This window comes from Tauraco erythrolophus, chromosome 8 (genome assembly GCF_009769465.1).
Source record: "Tauraco erythrolophus isolate bTauEry1 chromosome 8, bTauEry1.pri, whole genome shotgun sequence".
In the NCBI taxonomy this organism is placed as follows: Eukaryota; Metazoa; Chordata; class Aves; order Musophagiformes; family Musophagidae; genus Tauraco; species Tauraco erythrolophus.
Window position 1 is genome coordinate 25665013 of NC_141472.1, and position 10569 is coordinate 25675581.

Sequence of the window (10569 nt, forward strand, 5' to 3'; positions counted from 1 at the left end):
CTGTGCATAGTTCCATTAATAGATGGAACTATTATTCCCTTGAAAAGTTTATTCATGATTATTCTCATTCTTGTTCATTTTTCATCACCCTGAATCACAAAAGTAATACTCATGCCAAAGAACGATAAAAGATTAGCAAAGGTGTGATGACTTTTTTAATCTGTCCATGAAAAAATGGAAACTGTGTGAGATTAATATCTTGTATTTGTCTGTCTTCTGTTTTAAACACTTTCTGAACGTTCCTGCTTCCTCAGTTTTCTTGTTACTGCATGCTGCATTACCTTTCTGTGGAGATCCAGTCAGCTTAGAAGTAAAGAGGTATTAAATTTACATATGCTTCCAACAGAATTACTCTCAAGATATTTTAGTCAACAAAACCCAGTTTATAATCCCAAATCCTACAGGCGAGACACAATGTGGTGTGTAACATCCTCACTTGAAATCATCTCTGGTACCTTTGAACTGGAAGAGCACACATATGATGATAACTTCTAAGATTTCCAAACAGTGTTCGTAAATAAGCAACCAGTAAGCTTCTTGCTGGTAATGGGCAGATTTAGAGAAACTATTACAAAGAATAAGATGACAGAACACATGTCTAAGCACGATATCCTGGAAAACAACTGATCCTGTGGAATCGTACCTCACAAACCTATTGTAATTCCTTGAAGGAGTAAAGAAGCCTGTGAATAAAACAAATTGGTTAATAAAGTCTATTTCGACTGTCAAAAGGTTTTCAGCATGAGTCTTCACCAAAGGCAACGGAAAGAATCAATGGCGTTATCCCAGCAATGGGGTAGGAGGAAAGGTCTTTGCTGGTCTAAGAAATGATAAAATGTAGAAAACAGAAGCCATAAGGAAATTGTAATTTCTTTTGGCAGAGGGAGGTCACCAGTGCAGAAGTCATCACTGGAATTCTAGTGAGATCTGCACTGGTACAAATGTACAGATGATTTTGGACATGCAGCAAGGTGACTAAGTTTGCTAATGACAGATTATTTCCTAATCAGATTCATAAGGATAAATATGAAGATCTGCAGAAAGCCCTTAGCACACTAAGCATGTTAAGGATGGCAAAATGTTTGAGAGAATTGAGTGGGAAAGTTGCAAATTGATGCACAAGAGAGAAAAACAATTCTAGTTTCACATATATAGTGAAACTTTTCGAGCACCACCACTTAGCAGTGGCATCCTGGAGTTTTGGTTGAATATTCAACGAAAACATCATATCAAAGTTTAGTAGCTTCGGTATAAAGTTCAGCATCAAAGCAAACACAACACTAGGAATCAGAAAACTCACAGGGACCAAAACAAGGATATCCTTATGCTCGCTGTATACATCTTAAGTTTACCTGCAGCTTGAATATCAAGTGTAGTTGGTTCCTGCTTGGCAAAAAGGGTGTAGCTGAAATGGAAAAGATTCAGAGGTAGAGAACAAGAGTATCTACTTCAAGAGGCGGATATATTAGAAGTCTATAAAAACATGAAAGGTATTCAGAGGCTGAACAAGGAAACTACTGTTCACTGTCTTTCCCAACACAGTACTAAGGACAGTGGTATTAAACGAAGACAGATGGAGGCAGGTTCAAAACAAACAAAAAGACATAGCTCTTCACACAGTGCATTGGCAAGCTATGGAACTCCAGTGGACACTACAAGTTAACTTCAGTTCTAGAAATATGTGAACATGTTCAGGGAAGAGAATCTATCAAAAAGTACTAAATCCAAAACTACTATTTCTGGAATAGAAAGTCCTGGAGCCATGAACTGTGAGGTTCTCAGAGACCACCCAGGGGATCTATCGTTGTGCACCTGCCCCACTATCACACATCTCCCTGGGCTTTTGACCACTATCAGAGAGACAAGATACTGAGCTAGATGGACCTTTAGCTTGGTCCAGCACAACCATTTTTATATTCCTATGTTCCAGGGAAAAACATAGCAACTGAGGTATCTGAAGGAAACCTGCAGTCCCGCACTGAGACGGACGAAGAGGCCTCTGACAAGAGACTAGGAAGTTATAAATACAGGTGAAGTTCAAACTGAGCAGAGTGGCACTAGGAATCTGATGAAGCAAAGAAAACTCTACCTTCATTAACACAGATAATCTCCCAGAGTGAGGGCTACTTAGTGTGGGGCGCTTCTTATCTTGAAAATGATGTAAGTCGCAGCTGTTCTGTCTGCTATGTCAGCGTACATCACTATGTCTATCCCAAATAGGTAAACTGTAAACCAAGAGAGGAAGATATATGGGGATGAACATGCTGGGAAGGCAGGAGCATCCATTATGGGAACAGCATCAGGTCCAGAGCTTAACCAATTTACCTTACAGGATCCCTGCAGCCCAGCTCTGTACAGAAGCAGTTGCCAAAAGTACCTAAAGCCAAAGAGCCTTAATCTCGTTCGCTATGACTGAATAAACAGCATAAGAGATTCTTCAGTTCACCTGAAGAAATTTTATGCTGTGCATAGTGGAAGATAAAGGTGCTATTCTTTATGTTCCTATATTAAATTAGAGATGTACAGGTGTGTACAGTGTAGCCAAGCAAAGACAGGAAAATTAAAAGGAAATTAAACCAGAAATTGACAATGACATTTTTATGGACATAAAAAGAGGCCCATAAGGGAAATAAAGCCTAGTCATTACCAGGGAAATTTGTTTATAGCTGATGATACAGACATTGCTAAAAATGTAAATCTAATCCCTGTCTCCGCAATTGCAAAGCATACTAAAAAGGAAACAATTTAACACTTCTCATCTGTTAAAGTGAGCAAGAAAAGGACCCAGAGCATGTCTCAGATCTGTACTGAGGTTGCTGCTACTGTAGATGTTCAGGACACAGGGCAGTGCTAGTAACTACTTCCGAGAGCACAGATTACATCTCTCACCGACATCCACAGCAAACATGCATCTTTGCATTAGAAGTTAGATGGCTGAGAAATTTCACCACATCTGCGCCTTACAGAATAGAAAATCACTCAGGAAAGAGGAGGAGGAGAGCAGAAGGCAGACTGGGCAATAACCAAGCCCAATGAGTCACTGCAAGACGCTCACCAGCAGAAATGAGAAATTCACTTATGACTCCGTGCAGAAGGACTGGTGACAGTACACTGAGATCTAGCAGAGGGGACAAGTCTGGCAAAGGCAACGAGGCAACCAAGTTCCTGGAGAAAGAGATCATCACTTCTTTCCGGAATAAAAGATGATGCCAAGACAGCTTTTCCTTTTCCTATGTTTCGCATTTCATATGTTAGGTAAACTTTGCTGGCAATATCCAGCCACCTCCATGAAATCCTGTGCCCTGGTGATCTCAGAAGTCATGTTTTTGACAGGTACTAGCACAACTACCACAACTGATATTCTAAAGGTAAGATCCAGTCGCAGCTACCAGACACTGAGCAACATCCTTAGTACCATCCACAGAACTAGGCCTAAACTTGCCATGTGGAATCTAAGCACCCAGGAATAATCTTCAGCAGAATATACAATGTCTTAAGAAACTACTATATTACTATCACTATTACGGAACTATCATTTTGTATTTTCCATATGTATTAGATTTTTCTAATGACCACTCAGTGTACTTCCAGTAAAAATGTTACATGGCATTCAACATCGAGGTAACACCAACCAACTTCCACTTTCTTGTATACTAAGAGTTGCCTAAATTTAAATGTCAAGTTGTGATATGAACAACCACTGTTTAGGACACACATACACGCATGAAGTATCACACAGCATCACAGAATGTTAGGGATTGGAAGGGACCTCAAAGGATCATCTAGTCCAATCCCCCTGCCGGAGCAGGACCACCTAGATCAGATCACACAAGAACGCGTCCAGGCGGGTTTTGAACATCTCCACAGAAGGAGACTCCACAACCTCTCTGGGCAGCCTGTTCCACTGTTCTGGTATCCTTACTGGGAAGAAGTTCTTCCTCATGTTTAAGCGGAATCTCCTATGTTCCAGCTTATATCCATTTCCCCTTGTCCTATCATTGGATGCCAGTGAGAAGAGCCTGGCTCCATCCTCACGACAGTCACCCTTTACATATTTATAAACATTAATGAGGTGCCCCCTCAGTCTCCTCTTCTCCAAGCTAGAGAGACCCAGCTCCCTCAGCCTTTCCTCATAAGGGAGATGCTCCACACCCTTAATCATCTTTGTGGCCCTACACTGGACTCTCTCAAGCAGTTCCCTGTCCTTCTTGAACTGAGGGGCCCAGAACTGGACACAATATTCCAGATGCGGCCTCACCAGGGCAGAGTAGAGGGGGAAGAGAACCTCTCTCGACCTACTAACCACACCCCTTCTAATACACCCCAAGGATGTCATTGGCCTTCTTGGCCACAAGGGCACATTGCTGACTCCTGGTCATCCTGCTGTCCACCAGGACCCCCAGGTCCCTTTCCCCTGTGCTGTTCCCCAACAGTTCAGTCCCCAACTTGTACTGGTACATGGGGTTGTTCTTACCCAGATGCAAGACTCTACACTTGCCCTTGTTGCATAAAATTTTATATTCACCAAGTATAAAATTTTATATTCACCAAAATTTACGCCTGGAATAGGACTGGAAAAGTTAGACAAACAACGGGGAGAAGAAAAGTGGAAAGAGAAGTCTCATTACTTTTTCTTCCAAGTTTAAACTATTTCAGATAACCTCAGCAGGAAATAAACACTTAAATATTTTTAAAAATTGAACTAAAGAGTGACATCAGCCGGTATAACTGACCTGCGCAGCTCTCAGATAGAAACTCCCTAAAGCACAGTTAACCCCCTCACCTGATAAGCTCATCAGGTCTCCACCATGCAAATTCCTATCTCCAAACAGACTCTACACCTGAATGGAATTCTCAAGTGCATCTCCCCTTTTACTGTGCAACAACAAGGTATTTCTCTGTTGTTTCACTTTCGGGATTCAGGTATAAAAATGATACAGGTTTTCCTGGAAAATTTTCATCACATGATTGGGACATAAAATTGATATTGCTTTTTTTAGACTAGTTTTAATTGCGTTAAATGTGGATGCAAACCATATGGGTACGATTTCTTGCACATATATTAATGACTCTGTGTGCCTGCATAAAATCTTTAATAAAGAGAATTTAAACAAGTGAACTCATTATGTTAGCAGGAGAGAAACAGATGAATCCTGAATCACTGAAGACTCCTATACGCATTTTTGTTTTATTTAAGCAGCCTGGAGGAAAAGACGGAAGCTATTATAAAAATGAGAAAATTTTTACAATACCTCAACACTCTCTCATGTCACTTAATGCCTGTTTTACATTTTCATTCAATGCACCGAGCTGAATATTTTGTATCAGTTGATGGTTGCTTCACCAGTTGAGAACACTTGAGAGTTCCATGCGTGCTCTCGGTTTCCACTCAAAATTAACAAATAGTTTTTGGTAAGTTGACTAAAAACACAACTTACGAATCCCTGTAGTTCATGCTTTTTGGTTTTTTGTTGTTTTTTTTTTTTTTTAATTAGTGATATCATACTAGATGACATCTTTTTATTCAGTTACTTTAAAATTTGCTTAGCTCAAAATATTAAAGCTTAACCTTTGCCTTTAGGAGTTATTCTCTGCTTACATCAATTGGCATTGAGGGCCACAGATTTCATACAAGATATTTCAAAACAACAGGAGGTTTCAACACTAAAGCAACTGCTATGACTTAAGCAAAGCTATTTTCAAAGCTTTTCTTCTCCATAAAAGTACCAACAAACATTACTATTTATAATTTTCGGCACATTCAGTCCACATTTTTCAAGGATTCCTGTCCAAAGTTTCCCATATTTGATTGACTAGTTAACAGACAATCCGAATTTCCTTACCAGATAATGTGATTCTGCCCCTCTGCTCAGCCCTGTTGAGACATAAGTGGAGGGTTCTGTCCAGTTCTGGGCTTTCTTCTTACAAGAGAGACATGGACATACTGGAGTAAGCCCAGTAAAGGGCCACAAAGGTCATAAGAAGAGAGGCTGAGAGCGCTGGGACTGTTTCAGCCTGGAAAAGAGAAGGCTCAGAGGAGTCTTATCAGAGTGTACAAATACCTGATTGGGGGAGAAGCAGTGAAGGCTTAGCCAGACCCTTCTCAGCAGTGCCCAGTGACAGGGTAAGAGGAAATGAGCACAACTTAAAATATGAGAAGTATCACTTAAACATAAGAAAAAAACTTGATCCCCCTTAATAAAATGGCAATAGCTGTATCTCCTCACCTTATCACCAGTCACATCTTGTAACCTCTTACTGGTATATATATATATATATATTTTTTTTTTTAAATCCTTTGGGAAAGTGGTCCTCTCCCTTTTAGGGTCACACTGAAATCAGTATGGCACAGTGGAAAGCATTAAGTAGCTTACTCTGTGGTTTATATTGATTTTACTAATTAAGCAATCTATTGGAATTTATCAGAATTATGGATCAGCTTCTACTTACACTTAGCTCCTACAGAAAGATATTATCATGAGACCAAAGACCCTGACCACAGCACTCATGTTAATGTTTTTTTATTAATAACTTTTACTGAAGAGTTAAGTAAGGCAAAATAAATATAGTCTTGCACGGAAATAAGAAACAATATGAATAACTCATATTATTTATGAAGCTTATTACGAGAGAGAGCAGAGGAGAGAGAGAATGAACCATAGTTGGAATCACTTCTCTCCAAAATGCCATTCTAAGTACTGTATAGCCATTCTCTTTTGTTGCATTAATATGGTCAGCTTCCCTACTATTCCCTCTTAGGTGGTCCCACCTCTACAGGAATTGGTTGGCACTAAGTATGACTCTATTTCAATTTTTTTTTAACAGATTACTGTGGCATTATTGTTGTTTTATTAACACCTTCATATTGCATCCCAGCAAAACTCCTTCAAATAGTCTTTATTCAGAACAATCACATGGTGATATTCGTGGAACACTAAATGAAATAGAGCATTCTTCAAACACTAGTCACTTACCTATATATTTTGTGACCCCACAGTTAGGTATTACATATTTATGCTACGTTACTTTATGTTTTAGACCTTTCTGACATGCTTATACTAAGCCTTCCCTAATTCAGGTCATTAGGCCCAATGACTTGGTATATGAATTAAAGAACTAAACAAGGAGAATCTCACCAGAGGATAGGATCATCTGTTGGGAGGGAGACTAATGTAGGACAAAAGAACTTGAATTCCTTCAACTCACTGGAAGTATTTTTTGCTTCTAGTGTTGTTTTGTCATTGGTGAACGCTTAGCCATGATCTCCTATTTGTCCTAGTGTGGCCATTTCCTTAAAAACTGGCACTATAACATATGAAAAAAAGTCAGTGGTATGGAATCAGTACGGCAATCAGTAATAAGTAAAAGCACTACACCACTCAGTATGTGCGTAAGTGTAAGCATTCATTTCTAGAATTGGTAAATGACCCAAATATTGGGCTTCTTGCCCAACTTGCTAGTTAGCACTGTTCCTAAAACATCCATACAGAGCTTTGTAAGATCTTTATCATCATGTTCTGTAAATAGGAATGCTTAAAGACAGGGAAACACATACTCACAATGTGTATTCATTATGCACAGCCAAGGAAAAGAATTCTTTAGTCAGAGAGATCCTTCTTCACACAGCATACACACATTCAAACACTGACAGTTGTAATCAACTTTTTTTTGTTGAAGAGGGATGGTATAGTTTTAACGGTGGCATTAAAAAAACTTTCTTGTTAAGCTGATACCAACACACTGTCACTGTGGATTCAGTGACTCCAAATTTGTGCAGTATGTCCAAATATCAGCAAGTATATTTTAAACCTGTCTTTTTTGGGTGGTGGCGAGGGGGAAGGCTAAACAAGCAAAATAGTTTGTAGTTTTAAGTTTCCAGATCACTTCAGTACAATTCCCTGCTCTCATGTGTATAGCTCTACCTTGCTGCAATTCCTTTTCTTATAAAAGAACTTCACCTCCTTGATACATCCCTTTTGGGTACTATTCTTCGGTCCCTTCAAACGAAGAAGGACCTATAATGAGACTATGTCCTTTGAGGGAAAAAGCATATTCAAACTCACTTGCAATAGTCAGTAATACCGTCATTTCAAAATGGAATGACCTAAACATACACTTCCTCGAGCAAGCCTTCTTCACCAATTTATCTTCCTCTGTAGATACAGTTTCTGTCCTAAACAGGCAACACTGGATGTCTGTTGCACTATTTGGAGATTATTATCCATGTTACATTTCAAAAACACTCACAGAACACAGTTTACAGGATTAACATAAATGATGAAAGAGAGTCCAGGATAAGCACGTGGCATACTGCTATAGCTTCCAGTTACGCAAAATTCCATGGAGATCTAATTATTTTAAATGAGCAAAGCAGACTTCAGGAACAACTTCAAAATACAGGTAAGTCAAGATTTTAAATTACACTTGAATAAGGAAAACAAAGAAGCTAAGGGGAGGGTTGGCCCTATTAAAAAGTCCGTAAATATCCTACAAAGCATCAAAATACCATGAAACCAATACTTTCAGGAATTTCATTCCAATGCCAAGAAACAGAATGTACTCATTGTGACTAATACATTAAAATACTGAAAATAAACTCTAACAGCTTAAAAAGATCTTGTAGCAAGTGAAAGGTATAGTTAAATCATGCCGAACCTAATCAAGCTTAAGAGCAGGGCAGTCTTTCCCCATTATTAGTAAGAATGTAAGCTGGATAAGTAGATGTGAAACTATAAATTATGGCCAGTAAAAGTAATACAATATTTTTACAAATATGTTTTTAATTTAAAATGAAAAGATAGCAATTTTTACTGAAGCAATTTGCTGTACATTCTTAAGTTTGGTCTTCTGTGGTCTCCCGCACACATACATTTCCAACAAAATATTATTGAATGTGGGTGAAACCGGAATACAGTTCTCAATGCAAAATGAAATCAACATTTTACATGTTTACATTTCTAAGTGGAAATACGAAAATATTTTTAAGTCTCGATCACTTAATCCTGTGCTTCGGGGTCAGGAAATGCCACTCATTCCTGTCAATCTGCAGTTCAGTTGTATGTGAAAACTGTTGTTTCACAAGGGTAAAGCAAGTGACAGAAAAATTGCACACTACTTTCAGGCTTCAGCTGAGCTTTTAAAACACATGGCCAAACATGTTGCCATGGAAATGTTCTGCAAATACATCTAGAATTTCTTAAGATGGAGCTCAACATCATTTTTAAAAATAAACTTCTACAATTTCAAATATAATTGTTCTATACTGTATTCAAGGGCTATTATATAGCATTTATAACACCTAAAGTGATAAGAATATCTCCAATTCCATTTTGTGCTCCATACATGAAATTAGGCCAGTATCTTCCTATGTAAAACACCCATTCACTTGTTTTCTTTTATATACTCTGACTTTCCTACCCACCACCACGATACATTAGCAGATATAAAAGTAACAGCCTTGCAATAAAGTTGGCAACAGTTAAAAACAAAAAGGATGAGACATGCTTCAGTAAAATCAATTTTGTTTTAAACAACATTCTAAATATTTAAGTTATTAACCTTCTCTTTTACAACCCATTAGTATTAGTACATGTCACTGAGTGTAATAATTAAAAAGGGGAGCGTTATCTTGCCAAACTTTCACTGTTATGTTCAGTGAGCTATTTTTGAAACTGATTTGAAATGAAGCAGAAAAAAAAAATCTACTACTGCAAAATGAAGCAAGATCTGTGCCTGCAGAATAGCTCAGTCCTGTTACACAATGTGATACGTTGTTTTAAATAACCTGCCACTGTAGGTTAACAGTTGTCTGATACTGCATTTCGTTCGACAAACACACACATCCATACAATAGCTTTGCGTGCCATGTAAACATACAGCAAAATAAAAATGCAGCACAGTCTCGTCATTTTATTTTACAGCAAAGGTATAACCTTTTACCATGAAATAGTTAAAAAGAATTACATTCACAATAAAAAGCAGTTGAAAATATATATGGAATAATCTTGCATTGTTCAAGTAGCAATTAACAACACGTTAGATTTCCAAGATATGCATTGCTCTGCTTATGTAAACAGTCTACCCTACAAATCCTGTAGCAAATCCAACACGAAGCAATTACACAGACAAAGAGATTGTAAATGACCTAAAACTGCAAAACAAACCCTTGTGTTAGAAATATCTGTATAAACTATGAGGCCATACCTGATGACTTAGAGACTGTAACGTCTCACCGGTTCCAAGCTGCATGACCTTTCTATTTCCAGAGGCTCCCAAAAATTGCATTTCCTGTCTTGCAAAAGTACATCACAGACCCGTCTATCTTTCAAAATCTTCTGGGCTGGTGAAGAAAGCATTAACAGCCATTCTGTCCATCAGTAAGCGCTGGAGCCATTACCCTCAAGATATCAGATCTTAAATATAGTTTCCCCCGTGCGATCACAGACACCCAGTAGCCAAGGAGGCTGACACAGCTATATCACTGATGCTGCTAATGCCATCTGAAAACAGTAAGCTTACTGCTTAAAGCAATCCTGCATCATCCAAACAGAACAAGCCACATCCTTCGAT

General features: G+C 38.5%; 1 protein-coding gene across 2 annotated transcripts in view; it reads right to left on the reverse strand.

Moving 5' to 3' along the window:
• The window catches only part of SLC4A10 (solute carrier family 4 member 10), a 127587-nt gene extending 117303 nt beyond the window's left edge, over positions 1 to 10284 (reverse strand). For both annotated transcript variants that reach the window (XM_086615334.1, XM_086615333.1), the window contains exon 1: positions 10204 to 10284. In XM_086615334.1, coding sequence (XP_086471460.1) covers positions 10204 to 10284 — 81 coding nt within the window. The remainder of the gene's footprint in view (positions 1 to 10203) is intronic.
• Positions 10285 to 10569: the final 285 nt, after the last annotated feature.